This window comes from Chlorocebus sabaeus, chromosome 16, assembly GCF_047675955.1.
Source record: "Chlorocebus sabaeus isolate Y175 chromosome 16, mChlSab1.0.hap1, whole genome shotgun sequence".
NCBI classification, from domain to species: domain Eukaryota; kingdom Metazoa; phylum Chordata; class Mammalia; order Primates; family Cercopithecidae; genus Chlorocebus; species Chlorocebus sabaeus.
Window position 1 is genome coordinate 65,028,479 of NC_132919.1, and position 25,766 is coordinate 65,054,244.

Sequence of the window (25,766 nt, forward strand, 5' to 3'; positions counted from 1 at the left end):
CTTCCTGGACATCTCTGCTTGGATGTCCTGTGGGCATTTTATTTTATTTTATCATTATTATTATTGAGACGGAGTCTCGCTTTATCATCCAGGCTAGAGTGCAGTGGCACGGTCTCGGCTCATGGCAGCCTCTGCCTCCCAGGTTCCAGTGATTCTCCTGCTTCAGCCTCTGGGGTAGCTGGGATTACAGGTGTGCGCCACCACGTCCAGCCAATTTTTGTATTTTTAGTAGAGACGGGGTTTCACCATGTTGGCCAGGCTGGTCTTGAATTCCTGACCTCAGGTGATCCACCTGCCTCAGCCTCCCAAAGTACTGGGATTACAGGAATGAGCCACCATGTTCGGCCATCCTATGGGCATTTTATTTTATTTTATTTTTTATTTTTTTTATTTTTTTTGAGGCGGAGTGTAGCTCTGTCACCCAGGCTGGAGTGCAGTGGCCGGATCTCAGCTCACTGCAAGCTCCGCCTCCCAGGTTCACGCCATTCTCCGGCCTCAGCCTCCCGAGTAGCTGGGACTACAGGCGCCCGCCACCTCGCCCGGCTAGTTTTTTGTATTTTTTAGTAGAGACGGGGTTTCACCGTGTTAACCAGGATGGTCTCGATCTCTTGACCTCGTGATCCGCCCGTCTCGGCCTCCCAAAGTGCTGGGATTACAGGCTTGAGCCACCGCGCCCGGCCCCTATGGGCATTTTAAAATGATCTTACCCACTTCCCCAAGTCCAACCTCTTCCTATCTTCTTATCCTGGTGAGTGGTAGTGTCATCCAGCCAGTCACTCAAATCAGGGATTTGAGAGGCCTCTGGGTTCCTTCTTATGCCAGTCTAGTCACCACATTCTTGAGATCCTAGCTCATAATGTTTTCCTAGTCATCCTGCTTCTCCTTTTTGAGTCCAGACCTTCATCGCCCTTTTGGCTGCCTGACCTGTTGCCTTGTGATCATTCTCCTTGACTGCTTTCTCTCTTCCAAGTCACTGCCAACACGATCCTTGTAAACTGCACGTCCAAGTGTGTGATCATATCCCTCTTCCACCATAACTCTCCTAGCTTTGAAGGTAGAGTTGAAATGTTTTGCCAGATCATCTCTTCACTTCTTCCTGAGCATCCTGTATGCAGCAGTACAGACTGCTTGTGCCCAGTGCCTGCTGTATACCCTGTTGTTCCTTGCCTCTGGGTCTTCACACAAGCAGTTACCTCTGCTTAAGAAGGACTCTACCTTGTTCTGGAAACTTACTTCCTCTAGTCTTTAATAACAGTAGTGACTGGTCGAAGTATAGTGGTGTTTACTATTAGTTGATCACAACCAGTTACAGATTTCTTTGTTCCTTCTCCACTCCCACTGCTTCACTTGATTAGCCTTAAAAAAAAAAAAAAAAAAAAAAGTAGTGATAATAGTAATAACAGCAGTGATAATAGTAATAATAGTAGCCGACACTGAGTGCTTCCTCTGGACCCAGGTATTATCACTTTATGATCAGAGTTCATAAAGAAGAAATACAAATGACCAAGAAGCATATGAGAAACATTTTTATTCTGATAAGTAATCAAAGGAATGCAGATTAAATGACATACTGTTTTTTACCTATCAGATTTGCAGTTGACTGTGCTGTCAAAGGTGGTGAGGGGACAATCTCTGAAACTGCTAGTGTGCGTGCATGTGTGTGTGTATATGCAGACCTGGCACTTCTATTGTACTGATTGCCAGTTTGCTCCACTTTGATCCCAGCTAGTCTCTCGGTTCTTTAAGAGTGAGGGCTGGCTCTTGTCTTTTATCCTCACTGCGTGCTGTTTTTATTTTTGTTTTTTTTTGAGACGAAGTTTCGCTCTTGTTGCCCAGGCTGGAGCACACTGGCATGATCTCAGCTCACTGCAACCTCTGCCTGGAGCACAATGGCATGATCTCGGCTCACTGCAACCTCCGCCTCCCGGGTTCAAGCGATTCTCCTGCCTCAGCCTCCCAAGTAGCTGGGATTATAGGTACCTGCCACCACGCCCAGCTATGTTTTGTATTTTTAGTAGAGATGGAGTTTCACCATGTTGGTCAGGCTGGTCGCGAACTCTTGACCTCAGGTGATCCACCTCCCATCGGCTTCCTAAAGTGCTAAGATTACAGGCGTGAGCCACCATGCCCAGCCATCACTGTTTGCTCTTGATGGCACTTAGTAAATGCATGTTAAAGACTGCATTGTTGGCCTTGGGATGTGCCTCTTTAGGAGAGTATCAGTGGAAAAGCTGAGAGTCACATGCATTTGCCAATCTTGGCCTTACCCTTTGGCTCTATTGGTCTCAGTCTAATAAGTGCGAGGAGCTTTGGAATAAGGATTGCCAAGAATTACGATTTTTAATAATCTTCCTTTGAATGCTAAAGGGCAGAAGTGTTTTTGTTGTTTTTGCTTTTGGAAAAAGAGAACTAGTTTGCTGACCACCCAGTGTCGTTTGGTAACTAGAATGTTTTCACATAGTTGCAGTATAGGGAAATGAATATTTAGGTCTGTGGTGTTTATATATTTAGGCCTGTGATGTTTATATATGCCAGGTAGTATATTTGGCAGGGAATTGATTTTTAGAATTGTGACATTAGTTCTTGCATATTAGTTTTTTTTTTTTAGATGGAGTCTCACTCTATTGCCCAGGCTGGGGTGCAGTGGCGCAATCGCGGCTCACCGCAACCTCCACCTCCTAGGTTCAAGCAATCCTCCTTCCTCAGCCTCCTGAGTAGCTGGGGTTACAGGCAAGTGCCACCACGCCTGGCTAATTTTTATATTTTTAGTAGAGACGGGGTTTCACCATGTTGGCCAGGCTGGTCTTGAACTTCTGACCTCAGGTGATCCAACCGCCTCGGCCTCCACAAAGTGCTGGGATTACAGGTGTGAGCCACTGTGCCTTGCCTAGTTCCTGCACATTAGAAAACATTTGGGCCGGACGCTGTGGCCCACGCCTGTAATTCCAGCACTTTGGGAGGCCGAGACGGGCGGATCACGAGGTCAGGAGATCGAGACCATCCTGGCTAACACGGTGAAACCTTGTCTCTACTAAAAATACAAAAAAAAAAACCCAAAAAAACATTAGCCGGGCATGGTGGCCGGCACCTGTAGTCCCAGCTACTCGGGAGGCTGAGGCAGGAGAATGGCTTGAACCCAGGAGGTGGAGCTTGCAGTGAGTCGAGATCGCGCCACTGCACTCCAGCCTGGGCGACAGAGCGAGACTCCGTATCAAAAAAAAAAAAAAAAAAAAAGCTAACATGGTGAAACCCCGTCTCTACTAAAAAATACAAAAAACAAAACAAAACAAAACAAAAAAAACTAGCTGGGCGAGGTGGCGGGCGCCCCTAGTCCCAGCTACTCGGGAGGCTGAGGCAGGAGAATGTCATAAACCCGGGAGGCAGAGCTTGCAGTGAGCTGAGATCCGGCCACTGTACTCCAGCCTGGGCGACACAGCGAGACTCCGTCTCAAAAAAAAAAAAGAAAACTAGACGTTTGTCGCCCTTGCCTTCTCCATCACAGCTCTGTTAAGTATGACTTTAGATACACAGTATTTTCTTTTTTATTACCGTGTATAATTTGTATTTGTAGCAGCAGCCCAGAAGATGGGCAAGTGCATAGTTACAGCGCACAGTTTATTTTTACTGGGCACTTGGTGGTGGTGGTAATTTATTGGTCAGCAGGGGGAGCTGCAGTTGCTGATACTTAGGTGATTCCATCTTAACTGGTTTTCCACAGAAAGTTTGTCGGCCAAGAGAAAGAAAAGTTTTGCTGGCAAAGAACATGATCAGAGTTCATAAGGAAAAAATACAAATGACCAAGAAGCATATGAGAAACATTTTTATTCTGATAAGTAATCAAAGGAATGCAGATTAAATGACATACTATTTTTTTAACCTATCAGATTTGCAGTTGACTGTGCTGTCAAAGGTGGTAAGGGGACAATCTCTGAAACTGCTAGTGGAGTGTGCATTGGGCCTAGTTTTTTGGAAGATATTTTGGCAACGTATATTGGCAAAATTAAAAACGTTCTTTAACTCAGTAATTTCACATCTAGGAATTTATCCTAAGGGGGAAAAATTAAGATATTTAGAAAGATTTGTGAACAATGGTATTCATTGTAGCATTATTCATACTAGTGAGAATTGAGAATAAAGCTAAATGAGCAGCAAGATTTATAAGAAAATAAATTATGGTATATTTAAGGATGGATATTTACAACCATGAAATAGTATTTAAAAGAATTTTTCCTGCTGGGTGTGGTGGCTCATGCCTGTAATCCCAGCACTCTGGGAGGCCGAGGCAGGCAGATTATGAGGTCAGGAGATTGAGACCATCCTGGCCAACATGGTGAAACCCCGTCTCTACTGAAAATACAAAAATTAGCTGGGCATGGTGGCACGTGCCTGAAATCCCAGCTACTCAGGAGGCTGAGGCAGGAGAACTGCTTGAACCAGGGAGTTGGAGGTTGCAGTGAGCTGAGATGGTGCCACTACACTCCAGCCTGGTGACAGAGCAAGTCTCCGTCTTAGGAAAAAAAAAAAGAATTTTTAATGTCTTAGGATGTTGAGTAAATGATAAATGAAAAATTCAGGGTACAGAGCTATATAAGGAACATTCTAAGTGTATAAAAGATAAGGAATGTATATATATTCTTGTATAATATGTATGTATATATTATACACACATACATACCGAGGTAAAAGAATGGAGGAAGTTTATACCAACCAGCCTCCTTGAGTCTGTCTCTCAGGGGTCCATCCAACCAATTGTTCTGTCTAAATTGGCACCAACTGATGTTTTCAGGTGAAGCATTGTTATCTATTAAGATGTTAACCTCAGAAATTGAGGGCCTCACATCTGATAGCACTTCTATCCTACAGGACCCGAATGGACCTAATAATATACATATACATACATTTATCCAAGCACTTGAATCTATTTTTAACTTGTAGAATGTGATAACACAATCCACAAGGTTCTTTTATCTGTTATAGAAAGAAATACTTTTCAAGCATAAAAGCTTACTATATTGAGATTTGATGAATAAGTTAGTATTTACCATATTGATACGTTTTCTGATTTTGATCACATTGCCCCTTTGCTTTCATGTTTCTCAATTGAAGATGCTTGACATTTTAACTTAATCTCCAGTGAAACCTCCTTCCTGGATCTTTGTCAGCATTGCTTTCCCTTTCTGGATTTATGATTACTACTCAAAATTGCATTTTAGTTATAACTACACTGTGATTTGGTAGAAGGATAAGAAAATATGTTCTATTTACAGCAAGCTTGTCCAACCCATGGCCCGCAGGCTGCATGTGGCCCAGGACAGCTTTGAATGTGGCCCAACACAAATCCGTAAACTTTCTTAAAACATTATGAGATTTTTTTTGTGATTTTGTTTTTTAGCTCATCAGCTATTGTTAGTTTAGTGTATTTTATGTGTGGCCCAAGACAGCTCTTCTTCCAGCATGTCTCAGGGAAGCCAAAAGATTGGACACCCTTGATTTACAGTTTTTTCCTAATAGGATTTGGTCCTCCCTGCCTCCCTCCCTTTTCTTTTTCTTTCCTTTTTTTTTTTTTTTTCTCTTTTGCATAGAACATCACATTGTCTTTAGGGAATATTCTATAATTATTCAAAAATTACTTTTTTGACTGGAAAGCATGAAGTCTTTTAAGTATAGCTTAGATTTTTTTCCTGTAAATGCCTTACTTTTCATTTGTCCATGCCGTAGCATACCTGCCATTTCCTTGCATGTAATGTTTTAACTCTCATATCTCAGTGGGCTCTTAGAGGAAATCCAAGGTAAGAACCACCTTTTAGTTAGGTCTGATGGTTAGAAAGCTTGAGCTGAAGCGTGCCTTTCTGGAATTACCACTTTGGGCCCAATTTTGTCTACATAGGAACTGCTTAGAGCAAGTCTGGTTTGTCTTCTGCTAGATAACCCTTCACATTTAGACAGCTTTTATACTTGCCAAAGCATTCTCTCAGCTGAATATAAATCTTAGTTTTTGCAAATGTTTCTCATTTAATACATTTAGAAACCCTTTCCATCTCTCCGTTCCCTTATTTTTCCAACTCGTGTGGTATTTCATTATTAGGAATCTCATCATCCCATCTGCAAAATGGGGAATTCTCTGTATACTTTTTGTACAATATATTAAAATGTTAAATACAGCATTTCTAAAAAAAAATTCAATCTTCTGTTTATACCTTCATTTGGGGAAGTACCTCAGCATCTACCTATAATTTTCCGCGTCTCAGTTATGTCTAGTCTACAGTAAATGTTCTCATCCTGTGGCCACTCAGGTCTTTAAAAAAATAATCATTAATTTAGAATCTTATCAAGAGTTTGTGAAAGCTCACATAAATTATATTCACATATTTCTTTTCTTTTTTCTTTTTGAGACAGAGTCTTGCTCTGTCGCCCAGGCTGGAGTACGGTGGTGTGATCTCAGCTCACTACAACCTCTGCCTCCCGGGTTCAAGCGATTTTCTTGCCTCAGCCTCCTGAGTAGCTGGGACTACAGGCGCACACCACCACACCCGGCTAATTTTTGTATTTTTAATAGAGACGGGGTTTCATCATGTTGGCTAGGATGGTCTCGATCTCCTGACTTCATGATCCACCCGCCTCGGCCTCCCAAAGTGCTGGGATTACAGGCATGAGCCACCGTGCCCGGCTGCACATATTTATTTTCTCAGAGAATTTGGGTGAACTGGTGTGGTGTGATTTCCACTTTTAGAATCCATGTTGTCTTTTCCTCAGAAGGTTATTTATGCTGATATGTCTTCTGAGCCCATCTTCTATTAGAGATTTGCTAGTTTGGGCAGTTTGAAATTGCAGCCTACTTGAGTAGGTGGGAGTTACTTTGATGACAGCATTTTTTTGTTCATTTTGGTTCAGCACATACTTATTGAGTACCTAATATGCCAGAAGTTGAGCAAGGAAAATGTTGATAAAGGAAAAGTGGATTCTATCCTTTTGGCATTTAGAGAAGGTCACTCATATGACCGTCAACTAATATGTTCTGTCCTGCAGTTTAATAATTTATACTTAAATGCCTTTAAAACACAGCAAAGGGGCTGGTTGTGATGGCTCACACCTGAAATCCCAGCACTTTGGGAGGCCGAGTTGGGTGGATCACTTGAGGTCAGGAGTTTGAGAACAGCCTGGGGAACATAGTGAAACCCTATCTCTACTGAAAATACAAAAATTAGCCAGATGTGGTAGCGCACGCCTGTAATCCCAGCTACTTGGGAGGCTGAGGTGGGAGAATGGCTGAACCTGGGAGACAGAGGTTGCAGTGAGCCGAGATGGTGCCACTGCACTCCAGCCTGGGCAACAGAGCGAGACTTTGTCTCAAAAAAACAACAACAAAAAACCCATAGAGGCCGGGTGCGGTGGCTCAAGTCTGTAATCCCAGCACTTTGGGAGGCCGAGACGGGCGGATCACGAGGTCAGGAGATCGAGACCATCCTGGCTAACACGGTGAAACCCCGTCTCTACTAAAAAAAAAATACAAAAAACTAGCCGGGTGAGGTGGCGGGCGCCTGTAGTTCCAGCTACTCGGGAGGCTGAGGCAGGAGAATGGCGTGCACCCGGGAGGCGGAACTTGCAGTGAGCTGAGATCAGGCCACTGCACTCCAGCCTGGGCGACAGAGCCAGACTCCATCTCAAAAAAACAAAAAAAAACCCGGCCGGGCGCGGTGGCTGAAGCCTGTAATCCCAGCACTTTAGGAGGCCGAGACGGGCCTATCACGAGGTCAGGAGATCAAGACCATCCTGGCTAACACAGTGAAACCCCGTCTCTACTAAAAAATACAAAAAACTAGCCGGGCGAGGTGGCGGGCGCCTGTAGTCCCAGCTACTCGGGAGGCTGAGGCAGGAGAATGGCGGGAACCCGGGAGGCGGAGCTTGCAGTGAGCTGAGATCCGGCCACTGCACTCCAGCCTGGGCGACAGAGCGAGACTCCGTCTCAAAAAAAAAAAAAAAAAAAAAACAACCCGTAGAGACTATTTTGGGTCTTCATGACTACCTGACATCTGACATACCAGTTTGAGGAATTTAATGATGCATTTGATTCACTATTAGAGATTTGTATGCTTTAAAGAGTAATTTAGATAGCTTTTCCCCTCTGTCTTCCGCAGTAAATATTGAAGCAAATAAGAATTATATAATGTCAGCTGTCTTGCTTTTTATCAATCCTGTTTATCAAGTTACCCATCTAGTTTTATTTGGCATCTAGCTTTTTATATATTTAAACTGTCTCTTAGGTGGCTTTGCATTTTCTTTTTTTTGAGATGGAGTTTTGCTCTTGTCGCTCAGGCTGGAGTGCAATGGCGCAATCTTGGCTCACTGCAACCTCCGATTCCGGGGTTCAAATGATTATCCTGCCTCAGCCTCCTAAGCAGCTGAGACTGCAGGCATGTGCCATCATGCCTGGCTAATTTCTGTATTTTTATTTTTTATTTTAGTAGAGATAGGATTTCACCATGTTGGCCAGGCTGGGGTTGAACTCCTGACCTTCAATGATCCACCCCACTCGGCCTCCCAAAATGCTGGGATTACAGGCGTGAGCCACTGTGCCCAGCCTGCATCATTTTCTTGTAAGGTTTTTTTTTTTCTTTTGAGACGGAGTCTTGCTGTGTCGCCCAGGCTGGAGGGTAGTCGCAGGATCTTGGCTTCCTGCACCCTCCACCTCCAGGTTCCTGCACCCTCTGCCTCCGGTGGGCCAAGCCGAGGTGGGACAGACTGACACAGAGAGGAAGGGAAGCTGCCTGGCCTGAAGATCCCATCTCTAAGATCACATTCGGAGGTACTGAATGTTAGGAGTACTACATGTCTGTCTTTTTTTTTTTTTTGAGGCAGGGCCTCCCTCTGTCATCCAGGCTGGAGTATAGTGGCACTTGAATCACTGCAACCTCCAGCCCCTTCATCCCCGGACTCAAGCAAACTCCCACCTCAGCTTCCCGAGTAGCCGGGACTACAGTTGTGCACTACCACACCTGGCTATTTTTTAATATTTTTAGTAGAGACGGGGTCTTGTCATGTTGCCCAGGCTGATCTTGAACTCCTGAGCTCAAGCGATCCTGTGGCCTTGGCCTCCCAAAGTGCTGGGATTACAGGCATGCGCCACTGTGCCCAGCCCCCTGGAGTACTACATATCTCTTTTGGGGAACAAAAGTTAGCACAGAACAGGTGTATATCATTTATCATGGCTACAAGACCCTCGACACCTACACATAGGAAATGAAAATTTTGATACAAATTGATAGCATGACTTAAAGAAATAGATTATTTCTTTAGCATCTCATGTATTTTTAACAAGATTTTTGTTTTATCTTTGAAACTTTTTTTCTTTTGAGATGGAGTCTTGCTCTTTCACCCAGGTTGGAGTGCAGTGGTGCGATCTCTGCCTCCTGAGTTCTCTCCTGTCTCAACTTCCCCAGTAGCTGGGATTACAGGCGCCTGCCACCACACCTAGCTAATTTTTGTATTTTTAGTAGAGACGGGGTTTCACCATTTTGGCCAGGCTGGTCTCAAACTCTAGACATCAGGTGATCTGCCTACCTCAGCCTGCCAAAGTGCTGGGATTAAAGGCATGAACCACTGTACCTGACCTTTTTTGTATTTTTTGTAGAGATGGGGTTTTGCCATGTTGCCCAGGCTGGTCTCAAACTCGTGAGCTCAAGCAGTCCCCCCACCTTGGCCTCCCAAAGTGTTGGGGTTACAGGCCTGAACCATTGCTCAACCTGATGAGATCTTTTCATGTGCTTATTGGCCATTCATATATCTTTGGAGAAATGTCTATTTAAATTCTCTGCACATTTAATTTTATTTTTATACATCTATTTTTTTAGACAAGGTCTTGCTCTGTCACTGTGGCTAGAGTGCAGTGGCCAATCGTTGTTTTCTTTTTTTTTTTTTTTTTGAGATGGAGTCTCTCACTCTGTCATCCAGGCTGGAGTTCAGTGGCGCCATCTCTCCTCACTGCAAGCTCCGCCTCCCAGGTTCAAGTGATTCTCTGCCTCAGCCTCCTGAGTAGCTGAGATTACAGGCACCCGCCACCACGCCCGGCTAATTTTTGTATTTTTAGTAGAGACAGGGTTTCACCATCTTGGCCAGGTTGGTCTTGAACTCCTGACTTCGTGAGCCACCCGCCTTGGACTCCCAAAGTGCTGGGATTATAGTTGTGAGCCACCTCACCCGGCCCAATCATAGTTTTCTATAACCTCAAACTGCTGGACTCAAGGTTTCCTTCTACCTCCAGCTCCTGAGTAGCTAGGACTACAGGTGTGTGCCACCATGCCTGGCTAATTTTTTTTTTTTTTTAAATTTATTTTGTAGAGATAGGGTCTTGCTATATTGCTCTGGCAGGTCTCAAAATCCTTGCCTCAGCTGATCCTCTCCTTCTGGTGTGAGCCACTGTGCTTAGCCTTTGCCCGTTTTAAAATTGGATTCTTTTTTTATTGTTGAGTTGTAAGAGTTCTTTAAATATACGAGATACAAATACCTTGTGAGATACATGATTTGCAAGTATCTTCTCCCATCTATGGGTTGTGTTTTCAATTTCTTGATGGTGTCCTTTAAAGTACAAAATGTTATAATTTTGGTGAAGTCCAATTTGCTTGTTTTTTCCTTTGTTGCATGTGGTTTTGATGTCAAGTCACCAAATGAAATGAAGATTAGCTTTTGTTTTCTTCTCGGAATTGTATTGTTTTAGCTGTTACATTTAGGTCTATAATCCATGTTTAAATTTAATTAGAATTAATTTTTGTGTATGGTATGAGATACAGTGGTCCAACTGCATTCTACTGCATGTCCATATTCAGTTGTCCCAGCATGGTTTGTTGAAAAGACCATTGTTTGTTTCTTGTAGAGATGGGGTCTTGCTTTGTTGCCCAGGCTAGTCTCGAACTCCTGGCCTGAAGCAATCCTCCTGCCTCAGCTTCCCAAAGTGCTGGGATTACAGGTGTCAACCACAGCACTTGGCTTAAAAAGACCATTCTTTCCTCCATTGAATTGTCTTGGCATTCTTCTCAAAAAGTCAATTGACTGTCAGTGTAAGGGTTTATTTCTGAACCCACAATTATATTCCATAGATCTGTATGTTTATCCTTATGCCACTACCACACTGTCTTGATTTCTGTAGCTTTGAATTATGTTTTCAAATCAGGAAGTGTGAGTCCTACAACTTTGTTTTTCCTATTCAAATTTATTTTGGGTATACTGGGATTGCATTGATTCTGTAGATCAATTTAGGGAATATTGCCATTTTAACAGTGTTATATCTTCTGATCCATTCTCATCCATGAACATGGGATGTCTTTCCTTTTTTTTTTTTCTTTGGAGACGCAGTCTTGCTCTGTCATCCAGGCTGGAATGAAGTACAGTAGTGCAATCATGGCTCACTGCAGCCTTAACCTACTAGGCTCAAGTGATCTTCCCTCCTTAGCCCTCCAAGCAGCTGGGACTACAGGTGCATGCCACCACACCTAGCTCATTTTTGTATTTTTGTAGAGATGAGGTTTTGCCTTATTGCCTAGTCTGATCTTGAACTTCTGGGCTCAAGCAGTCCACCCACTTCAGTCTGCCAAAGTGCTGGGATTACAGGTGTGAGACATCACACCTGGCCTTTCTGTTTAGTTAGGATTTCTTTAACTTCTTTTGGCAATTTTTATATATCTCAGAGTATAAGATTGTCGCTGCTTTTGTTAGATTTATTTCTAAGTCTTTTTTTTTTTTTTTTTTTTAAAGACAGATTCTCATTCTGTCACCCAGGCTAGAGTGCAGTGGTGCAATCTTGGCTCACCACAAGCAATTCTGCTGCCTCACCCTCCTGAGTAGCTGGGATTACAGGCACCCACCACCACACCTAACTAATTTTTGTATTTTAGTAGAGACGGGGTTTCATGATGTTGGCTAGGCTAGTCTTGAACTCCTGACCCCAAGTGATCTGCCCACCTCCCAAAGTGCTGGGATTACAGGTGACAGGTGTGAGCCATCATGCCTGGCTTTCTAAGTCTTTTTTTTTTTTTTTTTTTTTGGGTGCTATTGTAATTGGAATTTTAAAAAACGTTTAATGTTCAGATTGCTTATTGCTTGTGTATAGAAATACAATTACTACTTAAATATTGAGCTTATATCCTGTAACTGTGTTGGACGTGTTTATTGGCTCTAATAGTTTATTTGTGGGATTTTCTTTGGATTTTCTATATACAAGATTATATCATCTACAAATAAAGGTAGTTTCACTTCTTTTTTTTAGCCTGAGTGATTTTTATTTCTTTTTCTTGCCTATTTGCCCTGGCTAGAACCTTCAGTGCAGTATTGAACAGAGTGGTGAGAGTGGATATCCTCGTTTTGTTCTTGATCTTAGGGAGAAAGCGTTCAGGCTCTCTCCATGAAGTATGATTTTAGCTGCGGGGTTTTTGTAGGTGTTCTTTTTATTCCCCACATAGGTATTCTCTACTAGGTTGAAGATGTTTTCTTCAGTTCCTACTTTGTTGAGTGTTTTTATCATGAAAGCATGTTGGATTTTGTCAAGTGCTTTTCTGCATCTATTCAAATGATCATGTGGTTTGTATCCTTTATTAATACCATGTATTACATTAATTGATTTTCAGTGTTAAACCAACCTTGAATCCCTGGGATTAAATCATACTTAGCAATGGTGTATAAGCCTTTATATGTTGCTGGATTCATTTTGCTTTGTTGAGGACTTTTACATCTGTATTCATAAGATATATTGGTCTGTAGTTGTCTTGTGATATCCGTGTCTGGTTTTGACATCAGAGTAATAATGGCTTTATTGAATGAGTTGAGATGTGTTCTTGGCTTCATCTTGAACTAATTTTGGTTTAACTTTGAACATTCATTTAGCAATAGTAAATTCGAATTGCCTAACTACTGAAGGAGGATAACAATTAAAGGTATAATTTTTTTTTTTTTTTTTTGAGATGGAGTGTCGCTCTGTTGCCCAGACTGGAGTGCAGTGGTGTGATCTTGGCTCACTGCAATCTCCGCTTCCCAGGTTCAAATGATTCTCATGCCTCAGCCTCCCAAGTAGCTAGGATTATAGGCCTGCCACCACACTCAGCTAATTTTTGATTTTAGTAGAGACTAAAAATACAAAAATTTTATCATGTTGGCTAGGCTGGTCTCGAAGTCCTGAGCTCAAGTGATCCTCCCACCTCAGCCGCCTCAAGTGCTGGGATTACAGGTGTGAGCCACCACGCCCGGCCATTTTGTTTGTTTATGTTTGTTTGTTTTAGAGATAGGGTCTTCCTATGTTGCCTAGGCTGGAGTACAGTGGCCTATGGTTTCAAGCACTCCTCCTACCTCAGCCTCCCAAGTAGTTAGGACTAGAGGCACATGGCACACCCAGCTTGGTTGCCTTCCCCCCGCCCCCCCACCTGTGAGACAGGATCTTGCTATTTGTTCAGACTAGTCTAGAACTCCTAGGCTCAAGCAGTCTCTCCACCTCAGCCTCCCAAGTAGCTAGGATTACAGGCACACGCCACCACACTTGGCAGTCAACTGTTTAAAAACCATCTATTATTTAACTTTCAGGGTATAGGTTCCAAGTATAGAACTTTAGATCCTTACTGCCTGCTTGGTTCCCTGGATTTTTTTCTCCTAGTTTTATTTGGGGTACTTACTTTGTTATTTCATTTTGGTTATGCCATAAATAACACCCAATTTTAGCATTCCTGGGATGATTTAGGCAAGCTTCAGAAAAGAGGCCAGAAGAAAATGGAATTGGAAGCATAAAGCCACTAAAATTTTTTCATTGTTCTCTGATGATTTTTTAGCTTTGGATTTTTTGATCATTTAACATATCAAGGAGTAGAAAGGATTTTCTTGACTACCACATAGCTTATAAAGTGACCGAGTATTCTTTCCTTAGAGATTCTACAGTGTTTAACATTCATTAGGTACTCAGTATGTTTATGAATGAATATATATTAATGACAGGGTTTAATAGGGTCTTACTGAAAATTGAAGATAATCATTCACATTTGGATTACAAGTGTTTGTATTATGTTACAAACATTTACTGCCCTGGCCTAAATATTAACAAGCATGGTCATATTTTGGTATTGCCATGGTAGGTATTCTGGGAAGTGTGAGTAGTTGTTTTTTTCTACCCTCTGTGCTGAAGGATTTCTTTTTTTTTGAGATGGAGTCTTGCTCTGTCGTTCAGGCTGGAGTACGGTGGCGCGATCTCAGCTCACTGACACTGCAACCTCTACCTCCCGCCAGGTTCAAGCAATTCTCCTGGTTCAGCCTCCCGAGTAACTGGGACTACAGGTGCATGCCGCCACACCTGGCTAATTTGTATTTTAGTTGAGACAGGTTTTCACCATGTTGCCCAGGCTGGTCTCGAACTCCTGAACTCAGGCAATCCACCGGCCTCAACCTCCCAAAGTGCTAGTATTAGAGGTGTGAGCCACCACATCTGGCCTGAAGGACTTCCTATGCCAAAGAAGTTTCATTTAACTATTTTATTTTTTCTGCTGCTGGTTAAAATTGGTTCATTTGGGATACATTTCATTAGATAAATTTGTGTCTAAATGTGATTGTGAGAATATGGAATATGGTGGAAAATATTAAATATTAGATTCTATAATTTTTGTCAGTCTAATTTAGAAACAAAAAAGACTGTGGTTGAGAAAATCATACATGATTTCTTAGTAAATGAATTACAGAGATAAGACAGGACCTTTAGCATTTCCTGAATTCCAATCATGTTCTCGGTAGCTTATGGTCTCTTTTATAGTATTGTACCCATGACAATTTATACGTTAGATTTCAGGTTTTATCTTCTGCATGGAAGGATTACATTCAGGGGTTTTGGCCATGCTTATTTATCTATAAATGGTCTAAACCAGTGCCTCTTTATCTTTCCTTAAAGTACTTTTCAGGGTCTAGGGCTGTTTGGAGCAGTTTGTTAAAAGCAAGACATATCTCTCTGAAGACTCCTTTTCTATCTTGAAACAGTGAGAATTTTGCATTTTGCCCTGTATACGTTGAATATCCCTTATCCGAAATTCTTGGGACCAGAAGTTTTTTGGATTTCAGATTTTTGAGATTTTGGGATATCTGCGTTTACATAATGTACTATCTTGGAGATAGGACCCAAATCTAAACATGAAATTCTATGTTTCATGTACACATTATGCACATAGCTTGAAGATAATTTCTTTTTTTTAACCTTTTTCTTTAAGAGATGATATCTCATACTGTTGCCTAGGCTGGAGTGCAGTGGTGTGATCCTAGCTCACAGCAGCCTAGAACTCCTGGGTTCAAGTCATTCTCCTGCCTTAGCCTCCCAGGTAGCTAGTGCTAGCTGGTAGAGATGCACGGTGCCAAGCCCAGCCAATTTTGTTTTGTTGTTGTTTGAGACAAGGTCTGATTCTGTTACCCAGGTTGGAGTGCAGTAGCGCCATCTCTGCTCACTGTAGCCTCCACCTTCCAGGCTCAAGCGATTCTCCCATCTTGGCTTCCTGTGTAGCTAGGACCACAGGCGCATGCCACCACACCTGGCTAATTTTTTGTATTTTTGGTAGAGAGAGGTTTTGCCACATTGCCTAGGCTAATCTTGAACTCTAGAGCTCAAGCGATTCACCTGCCATGGCCTTCCAAAGTGTTGGGATTACAGGCCTGAGTCACTGCACCTGGCCTTAATTCTTTTTTTTTTTTCAGAGATAGGGTGTTACTATGTTGCCCAGGCCGGTCTTGAACTCCAGGGCTCAAGTGATCCTCCCATCTCGATCTCCCAAAGTGTTAGGATTACAGGCATGAGCTACCACAACCGAACAGTTTTATACACTATTTTAAATAATTTTGTTCATGAAATAAACAATGTTTCTGATGAGAACCATCAGAAGCAAAGGTGTCACGTGTGGAATTTTCCATTTGAGGTGTCATGTTGGCACTCAAAGAGTTTCAGATTTTGGAGGATTTTGGATTTTCAGATTAGGGATGCTCAACCTGTAATATATTTGTGTTTATTTTAACAAAAGTACATCTGATTGTACTACAATCCTTGATTAAATTGATACTCCAAAAATGTTGCTCCTGTATATATTCAGTGGCTTTGGTTACTCCCTTGTTTGTAGGTGTATGTTCATGAGTGTACATAGAACCAAGTTCAGGAATCCAAGAATTAGTGGGTTAAAAGTAATGTTCTAAGCCGGGCGTGGTGGCTCACACCTGTAATCCCAGCACTTTGGGAGGCTGAGGTGGGTGGATCACCTGAGGTCAGGATTTTGAGACCAGCCTGGCCAACATGGCGAAACTCCATCTCTACTAAAAATACAAAAATTATCCAGGCATGGTGGTATGCACCTGTAGTCCCACCTACTTGGGTGGCTGAAGTAGGAGAATTGCTTGAACCCAGGAGGCGGAGGTTGCAGTGAGCCCAGATTGTGCAGTGCACACCAGCCTGGCAGCCTGGGCAACAGAGCGAGACTGTCTCACACACACACACACACAAAAAAAGTAATTCCCTTTCCGAGAATGGTATGCTGCTTCATTGGAGGAAACAGGTCTGCCATCTTCCAAAATCCCTAGGTTTGCCATGCCGTTAGAACAAGATTTTACATGTTGCATCATAACTTAGAATCAGTAACTGACGTTTTATATATATATACACACACATGGTTCATGCCATTCTGCTGCCTCAGCCTCCCAAGTAGCTGGGACTACAAGTGCCCCCCACCATGCCCGGCTAATTTTTTGTGTTTTTAGTAGAGACGGGGTTTCACCATGGTCTCAATTTCCTGACCTTGTGATCCACCTGCCTCAGCCTCCCAAAGTGCTGGGATTACAGGTGTGAGCCATCGCACCTGGCCTGTAAAAACATTATTTAAGGTGTGTTTTGCCTTGTACACCTGCTGCCTCCTTTTCTCTTTGAACATTTTTCCTTTGGACTCACTTTTATCAGGCCCTCCACAACTTGGCTGCTCACAGCTGCCTTGAAGTTCTGCATATTTACCTTTATGTTTCCTTTGGAAAAGAACTCAGGTAGTTTCTTGGCACATTTTGGGCAAATTCTGACATTCAACTTCATTACCTGATAAAACATTTGGGTCCTGCGTAGATTGCTTCATCTGCAAAATCAGTATATTAGAATGCTCCTTCTATGTTTGGTCATTGAACTTTCAGGGTTAACCACACATTGTAGTTATTTGAGAATTTTAAAATATTCTAAACTAAAGTTAGAAGCATTAGAATTAACTAAAATTCACCAAAATAATCAGGGGGTGTGTGTGTATGTGTGTGTGTGTAAACTCATTGAGGAACTTTATTAAAATGTTCGTATAAAATCCTGGTTAAACTGCTTGCACTAGAAATGAGTGCTGGTAGCTGCTATTAAATCCACCACTGTGGAGAAGACCAACAACCTTGGGTGTTAGATTTTAACAATAGCTGATGGCCTGAGAGAACCTGACTTGTTTCTTTCAGTGATATAATTGTATTCAGTTGAGCTTTAATGCTGTCTTCCGAATTATCCCAAAATAAATTATTTCTAGATTTACTAGTACATTTAGGTTTAACCTATAACAGTAGTGTTCTCATTACTAACACAGTTAAATCAGGAGGCTGCCTAATAATTAGTTTTTCTTTTGTATGAATTATTGGGTCAGTTCTGTGGTGAGATGGTAAAATAATATCTTTATGTAAATCCTGCAATTTATATCAGTAGTATGAGGAGGAAAATATCTTGTTAGGTTGGATTGAAATGAAAGAATGCTATGCATTTTTGTAATACTTTGCCATTTATGAAATGCTTTTGTTTAATCTTACTGAAAGTTTGTTTCTACTGGATTCAGTACATAAAAATACTGTGATATTTTGAATCAGTTATGGCCTCCATTTAATGAAAAAAAAATCTTGATTTCTGAGCTTTGTAGTCATTATAATCAGTATGAGGATTTTCTTCTACTTGGATTTGGTCAAATCTTTATACTTATGAAACTGTGAAATAGGTAGTATTGTTTAGGTTTAATGTCTTTAGCATGTTTGCACTTCCAGTTCACCAAGTGAGTAGCACTGGTGAATTAGAAGTGGGAAAAGTGAGAATTGAAGACTGAGAGACCCTGATCCCAGCTTTGAGGCTTTGGCAGTCTCTTAACTGGCTTTTGTTGGCCTCATTTTCACACTAATAAAATGTGGCGGCTGAACATATTCCTTCTACATCCTAAATTTTTTGACTTAAATTTCTTCACTTTGATTCAGTTTACTCTGGTTTTCTATTTAATATTTAGCTGGTTAAATATTAATGTGAGAACATGCCTCAGTTTCAGCTTAAAGATGTTTCTTTCATAATTTTAATATTGGTTTTTACATAGGCTTATGTGTTCATTTCTGTGATATCTAGAATAAATTCTTGAGCTTAATAGGTACTCACTAGATTTTTGTTGAATTAAATGTATTTTAAGTATTTAATGTGGCATTAATTAGATTTATGATTGTAAGTAATTGTTCTCAGAATTAGAATATGTTTTTAGGGAGCTAAAAGTATTTTTATGTATAGTGTTATCTAAGTTCATGAATGAAAACATTGTTTGCTAGACTCTAGACAGGGATTTTTTTTTTCTTTTTTTTGAAACAGAGTCCCGCTCTGTCACTCAGGTTGGAGTGCAGTGGCGTGATCTTGGCTCACTGCATCCTCCACCTCCTGGGTTCAAGCAATTCTCCTGTCTCAGCCTCCCAAGTAGCTAGGACTATAGGCATGTGCCACAATGCCGGGCTAATTTTTGTATTTTTAGTTGAGACGGGGTTTCACTATGTTGCCCAGGCTGGTCTCAGACTCCAGGCCTCAGGTGATCCACTTGCTTTGGTCTCCTGAATTACAGGCACGAGTCACCACGTCCAAGCTTTTTTTCTTCTTTTTTTTAAAATTAGGTCCAAGTCCTAAGTAGATAGGTATTTGAAGTTTGAATTAGGAAAGAGGTGCTGATTTTTGCTTAACTCAGATTTTAACCTTTCAAGTTTAGAACTGTGGAAAATAGCTTCTTTCACTAATAAAAATAATAGTTAAACTTAAGAGGTACGTGGTATTACTATCTCCATTTTACAGAGCAGAATAAGTACTTTGCCCAAAGTAACACAAATAACAAGTGAGGGAGACAGGATTAGAATCTGGGGCTACCCTGGGTCCTGTGTGATTAAGTACTACACTCTACCTTTTTCATTTATTCAGTCAGTTCTTATGATGTGTCTCTTTTGTGCCAGGCCCTGGGCTAGGTCCTAGGTAAGTAACAACAAAAAAAAATGGGTCCCTGTGCTTTTGAAACCAAATCGTCTAGGCTTTAGGACTTGTCCTGAGTTAATATATAATAATTGCTTTTTTTTTAAGTACAAAAAAATTATTCATTGTTCTTTTGAGATTAGTTTGGACATACGAGGTACTGAATTTGTGAGAGATTATTCTGTTTAGGAATTTCTGGTTTGTTTAGAAGGCCTGTGGTAGGGAAGGTAGAAAGTGCCTTTTTGGAATACATTTATTATCTATAGATGAGAGTTACAGATCTTAAATTAGAACAACCACAGTTCCTGCCTGCAAGGGCTTTCAGGATGGCTTGAGGTGGCAAGACTGGTATATGAAAACAACCTCAGAGGAATTACAGAGAGCATTTAACCAAGGGTAATGTAGTGCCAACTCTGTACATTATTGGTTCTTTTTTGAGACAGAGTCTCCCTCTGTCGCCTAGGCTGGAGTGCAGTGATATGATCTTGGCTCACTGCAACCTCTGCCTTCCGGGCTCAAGTGATTCTCGTGTCTCAGCCTCTCGAGTAGCTGGAACTACAAGTGTGGACCACCATGCTTGGCTAATTTTTATATTTTTAGTAGAAATGGGGTTTCACTATGTTGGCTAGGCTGGTTTCGAATTCCTGGCCTCAGGTGATATGCCCACCTTGGCCTTCCGGAGTGCTGGGATTATAGGCGTGAGCCACCGCGCCTGGCCTACATTATTGTCAAGTGAAATAAGTACATGATAACAGTGGTGTGGTGGAATATAAGAGGATAACATAAGTTGTAGGTGGATTGGAGAGAGGAATGAACAAGGAATGGTGGTAACAAGGGATGGTCCTCTTTTTCTAGGTAGAGAGAACACAGACAAAGATAGATGGGTACAGAGTTGTGTATAAGAGGGAATACCTTTTCTTTTTTCTTTCTTTCCTTTCTCCCTTCCTTTTTCTTTTCTTTTTTTGAGACAGGGTGTTGCTCTGTTGCCCAGGCTGGAGTGCAGTGACGTGATCATGGTTCACTGCAGCCTTGACCTCCTGGGCTCAAGTGATCCTCCTGCCTCAGCCTCTCAGTAGCTTGGACTACAGGCGTATGCCACCACCCCCGGCTACATTTTTTTTTTTTTTTTTGAAGAGATGAGGTCTTGCTGTTTTGCCTGGGCTGTTCTCAAACTCCTGGGCTCAAGCAATACTCTGACATTGGCTCGAAGTGCTGGGATTATAGGTGTGAGCCACCGTGCCTGGCCATGGAATGTCTTTTCTGAGGAAGAAATAATAAGATTAGTTATATAAAATACTGTAATCATAAAGTAACATACAAATACTAAAAAACATTAGAACTTAATCATTGTTTTTTGACTTAATTTATAAGGAACCTAACTCAAATTGGCTTAAACAATTAATAAATGTTTATTGTTACATTGTTCTAATGTGGCTGGAAATCCAGAAGTCATGCAGATTGTCAGGATTGGTTGACACAGTGGCTTAATGCTATCACAACGGACCAAGTTTCTTGCCAACTCTCTATTCCCTTTGATGTTGGTGGTATCTTCAGGCTTGCTGCAAAGGTGACTGTAGCAGTTTTGAGGTGTCACTCTCTGAGGAAGAGGGACTTTTTCCTTCATCATTTTTAGGATTGAAGAACCTTTTCTCACAGTTCTCTTTTGGAGGCTGTCCAGGGGACTTCTACTCATATCTCATGGCCATTCCTAACCAATCATTGGCAAAGAGAATGGGTTAAAACTAATCAGAATAGAGTGGATATTGGAGAGTCAACATGACTATTCCAAGAGTGATTTGAAATGTGTTGGTTTTTTTTTTTTTTTTTTAAATCACTTTTCATTTTGAGACGAGGTCTCGCTCTGTTGCCCAGGCTGGACTACAGTGGCATGATCATGACTCATTGCAGCCTTAACCTCCCAGGCTCAAGCAGTCCTCTCAGCCTCTGGAGTAGCTGGGACTGTAGGCACATGCTACCACACTTGGATAATTAAAAATTTTTTTTGTAGAGATAGGGTCTCACTATGTTGCCCAGGCTGGTCTCCAACTCCTGAGCTCAAGTGATCCTCCCACCTCACCCTCCCAAAGTGCTGGGATTACAGGAGTGAGCTACCGCACCAGGCCTTTTTCTTTAAATCTTTTTTTGTTTTATATTGTGTGTAGGTGTTTTCAATCAGCCTTTTGGACATCCACTACTTTTTGGGGGGAAATTTAAGAAAATTTATTTCTCTTCATAAGATTTTTGTGTAGTGGCTCATGCCTGTAATGCCAGCACTGGAGTCCAGGAGTTCGAGACCAGCCTGGGCAAACAAAGGGAGACTCTGTATCTACCAAAAAAAAAAAAAAAAAGAGAGATGGAAAAAAAAATAGCTGGGCATAGTGGCATATGCCTGTGGTGCCAGCTACTCAAGAGGCTGAGGTAGGATTGCCTGAGCCTGGGAGGCTGCAGTGAGTTGTGATTGCACCACTGCACTCCAGCCTGGGCGATAGAGCAGGACCCTGTCAGAAAAAGAAAAGTAAAAGTTGGTGCCTAGGAAGAAAGATGTCTGATTTTAGATAAGAATATACAACAGGTTGACTGATTTAAGTGCCGTAAACCCTGTGAACTCTTGACTTTTGCACTAAGCAATGAGAGAAAGGGGAAGCTGGAATTGATATTTCCCCCAAATGCATGGTTTTAAAAATGAGCATTTTCCACTTTTCAACTAATCCATTAGAAAAATGTATTTCATATAATCTTGCTTATTTGGTTGCCTAATTAAATCTGACACTTGAGTCTTAAAAATTTGGAGCACTAGTAGGATTATTTTGTTATGGTGTGTCTGAATTTAATATTTAAGTATACGCTGCAAAGGGCTTTGCCTTATTTGGTGTTTTTCATTCTGCTAATTTAGATTTCAGAAGCCTCAGATTGGGGCTCTAGTTCGCCATCTATTGGTCCAATACCCTTCTGCTGTATTTTGTGGAATTACTATTTATATGTGTATGTGTGTACATTAAAAAAGTCAATTAAAGTTTTTCCCCAGGGTTGTAAGTTAAAAATCCAAGACTAAAGACCTCTTTTGGATGTGTATACAAATATGTTTACATATATTAGTTTATTGTTTGTATAAATTTGACCCTATGACTCTAAACTGCCTGCTTTTGATATTTGAGAACCATGACTATGCTTGAGAGTGTGATTTTAAGAGTACAAATGGAAACTCGCAGAAACCTAGGTGCAGATGTTGCAGGGGCAGGTGAGGTAGTGTAACTTTGTGGGAAGACTAAAACCGTTCTATAACGACTGTGAGGGTGTTTTTTGATAAGCAGAAGTGATGTATAATGCCGGATATTGGTTCTGGTAAGCCACAAAAGTCTTCCTTTTTGGTAGTAGAGCATACATACCCTTCTTATCTGCCGAATTTGATGATTTAATGATTTGAACGATTTTTTTTCTTCAGTCATTTAAGCTAGTTTTGATGAATCCTAGATTAGTCTTTTAAATCTCAAGATACTGCACTCATCTTTTGGCAACTTTTTCTTTAAAGGGTGGTAGAATTACACTTTGTATTACATTATGTTTCTGAATTCTTTAAGTCTAGGAAAGGTTCCATTATTTTAAGGCCCTATTTTGGGGACAATATAAAGTTCTGTACTGATAAACTGGTCATGAGAAATGATAAGGTGCCACCACTTTAAATCAACTCTGGTAACGAGGTGGGAAGTTCGCTTTTTGTTGTGAGATTTGTGTTTCTCTATGGAATTCTTTGTTAAACTTTTAGCATGGCAGTGAACTTCCTTTTGGTGGCGGCAGGAAGCATAAATACTCATTGTGTAATGCCATTTGCCTGTTTTGGCGGATCTGCCAAGCCATGACACCCAAAACAAGACGTTTGTTTCTTCACGAAAACTACAGTTCCCAGCGGGCCCGGCGCCGGCGGGGCCATCACTTCCCCTCTGGCTCCCGGCTGCCCCTTCCCGGGCTGGCCCGGCGCGGGCCCTGGCTTGGGCCTGCGCAGTGACTACGTGCGCCCCCCCAAGCCCGCTCCACCCCGCCCAACTCTGGTGGCTGCGGAGCGCGGTGCTGGGGCTAGTGCCCAGCCGTGCTGCAGTGTACGGAGGCTGGCTGCTAGGGACAAAGGGCGGGCGGCGGAAGCCGCTTCACTGGTCAGGGAGCTTTCTGCAGGGTTAGCCCTTGGAATAGTGTGGCGCCGACGGCCTTAGCCTCTTTACTACACAGTGCAAACAGTTCCTCGCTCACGTCCTCTCGCTCCGCGGCGCCGGCCCGCCCTGCCCCTCAACCGGCGAGCCGCACGGCCGGCCCCAGCACGGAGGGAATGTGACGGCGTCAGTGCCTCAGGTTAGACTCACCTCGGCCGCAGCGAGGGCTGGCTCCCCCCTGCCGCAGTGCTGCGTGCCGTCGCCGCACGTCCAGGGCAGCTGGGGCCGGGCGCCGCGGCCTCCGCAGATGGAGGTACAAAAACATCGGCCACGGCGAGGAGCCATGACTGAGGCGGCGGCGGCCGCGCCTCCTGGCGGCCCGCGGGGGTGGCGCGGCGGGCGCCCCCTGGCGGCGCGCCGGGGTGGAGCGGCCCTTCGCCGCCGCAGCCGCAGCCGGCGGAGGCGCTGCTGTCCCTCCTCCCCGTGTCCCCGGCGCTCGCCCGCTCGCTCGCTCGCTCCATTCTCCCTCCGCTTCAGATTAAGGGGGGGGAGGGAAAAGGAGCTCGGCCGCCATTTTCCCAGTGCCGCCGCCACCGCCGCCACCGCTCGCAGAGCCGGCGGGAGAACCGAGCACCGTAGCGAAGCCGACTCGTCTCGCCGCGGCGGCGCGGGGGGCGGCTGAAGCGCGCTCCCCGGCTGGAAAGAGGCGGCCGGGGGTGGCGGCCTGGGTGCGGGTTCGGGCTGCAGACGGCGGTGCTTGTTTGTGCGGGGCGGGGGGGCGGCTTCACCCTCTGCCCCCGCCCGCCCGCCCTCCCGGCCGGGCTGCGGTTCCCGGCCGTGCTCGGGCCCTGTCGGTGCGGAGGAAGGCCGAGAAAGGGCCCGAAAGAGAAGAAAAAGCAGCCGCTCCCCGCCGCCGCCTTCCCCTCCCCCTCCGCCTCGCCCCCCCCGCCCGGAAAGTCAGGGCGGCTCCGGGCGCCGGGGGGAGGAGAGCGGCGGGCCCGGGCCGGAGCCGCCGCCGCGCGCCCCCGCCCGCCGCTGGCCCTCGGCGCCCAGGCCGGGGGGCTGTTTGCAAACTGCGCCCATTTTGTGGGGCTGAATCCGCCCGGGCTACGCTCCTCCATCACGTGGTAGGTGCTGCTGCTGCTCCTCTCCTCCTCCTCCTGCTGCCCTTTCTCCTTCTCCTCGCTCTCCCTGTGGCTCCCATTTCTCTCTCTCTTTGTTAGTTGTAACTAGAAAGGCAGGGCAGGGTAGAAAAAACCCCCGGAACTTTAAATGGCCTCTCTGGGCTTCCCCGCTGCGGGTCCGGGCTGGGAGTCGCCCCAAGGGCGGGGGTGTGCGGGGGCCCTTCCCCAGCAGCTGCCGCCTCGTTCGCCAGCTTTTCCTTTGGCGTTCTATTTAAAAAGGCGGCCTGGAGAACATGATTTATTCCCGTAAAAGAACCCCCCAAACAAACTCTGGCTCTCGCTTTGAACTTCTCTTGACTGCAAAAGGCCTTTCTTTGCTCGAAACACACGTCTTGGCGCGTTGCACGGTTTGTATCACAACTCTGATTGTTTCATTTATTATTTTTGTTGCCTGTAAATTCAGGTCACTTACGTTTTCAGATGTAGTCTCCCTCAGGCGGACTTTTTTTTTTTAACTAAAGAGGAAGAGGCATTTATTTGCTTTTAAGTGAGTTGGAATCTTTCTGCCTTTTGGGGGGCCTGTTTTCCGGCTGACGGTCTTTTGATTCTTAGCAAGTAGTTTAATTGTTTTCCATACGATAAACAACCCTACTCCCGTGTTTTACTTAAAAATCCTCTTGTTTTCCACTGTTGGGATCCCAAAGTGGATTTGTAGAGAAACGTGTTACTTAACTATTGCTTATTGATTGCTTTAGGGGAGAAGGAGTGACATGATGGCGCCACTTTAAATTGCTCTTTCCTCTTCCTCGGTCCCCCCCACCCCCCTTTATCCTGGAGGTCACTGGAGCATTTTCTGTGACCTATTAATAAAATTGTACTTGAGGGTGTTAGAAGCACAACTCGTAGGGGCTGGAGTTTAGTGCCCCTAGGGTCGACAGACCAACTCCCGCGGTCTCCAAAGTTCCGAGAAATCTCTCTTCCTCCAGCCTCGCCTCCCTCCCCTCCATTCACAATCCTGGTGTTGCCATCTCCTTTGTCACGTGGCTAGCAATCATTGTGTTTTTTTGTTTGTTTTGAGGTGTGTGTTTATATTTTTAAATTGCAGCTCAGAGGAACCTTTCCTCTTCGCTTTGGAGAGATCAAAACGTTTTACTTGTTTTAGTTTTAGAGTCGTAGAACGTTTTAAAATAAACGATAAAATTACATAATCTTTGCCTTGCATAATCATGATATAGTTATAGATTGCTACTG

General features: G+C 43.5%; 2 protein-coding genes across 21 annotated transcripts in view; one reads left to right on the top strand and one right to left on the bottom strand.

Annotated features, from left to right (window-relative positions):
- KANSL1 (KAT8 regulatory NSL complex subunit 1) overlaps positions 1-25,766 on the top strand; it is a 199,745-nt gene that overhangs the window by 9,954 nt on the left and 164,025 nt on the right. For 3 of the 20 annotated variants that reach the window (XM_037993897.2, XM_073005161.1, XM_073005166.1), the window contains exon 1: positions 23,288-23,590. The exons of 9 other annotated variants lie outside the window; for them this stretch is intronic. The gene's annotated coding sequence lies outside the window, so the exon portion shown is untranslated. Of the gene's footprint in view, positions 1-23,287; positions 23,591-23,889; positions 24,519-24,557; positions 24,923-25,766 lie in introns of those variants that run through there. 8 more of the 20 variants (XM_008012269.3, XM_008012272.3, XM_008012271.3 and 5 more) reach the window with 4 other exon arrangements.
- LOC103243846 (uncharacterized) lies at positions 869-24,512 on the bottom strand. The gene is made up of 3 exons (XM_073005428.1): positions 24,332-24,512; positions 23,602-24,239; positions 869-1,356 (listed from the first exon to the last, which is right to left on the bottom strand). Exons 1-3 carry the CDS (start codon positions 24,510-24,512, stop codon positions 1,297-1,299), a joined length of 879 nt encoding a protein of 292 aa, XP_072861529.1. The 3' UTR covers positions 869-1,296.

What these genes read in the sequence shown, in the direction of transcription:
- LOC103243846 (XM_073005428.1), bottom strand. Translation starts at nt 24,512, where the DNA reads ATGGAGGAGCGTAGCCCGGGCGGATTCAGCCCCACAAAATGGGCGCAG. An exon ending in TGACTTTCCGGGCGGGGGGG is followed by an intron (nt 24,240 to 24,331) that starts GCGAGGCGGAGG and finishes CCGCACCGACAG; the next exon opens with GGCCCGAGCACGGCCGGGAA. An exon ending in CAGCCCTCGCTGCGGCCGAG is followed by an intron (nt 1,357 to 23,601) that starts GTGAGTCTAACC and finishes TTTTTTTTTAAG; the next exon opens with GCTAATCAAGTGAAGCAGTG.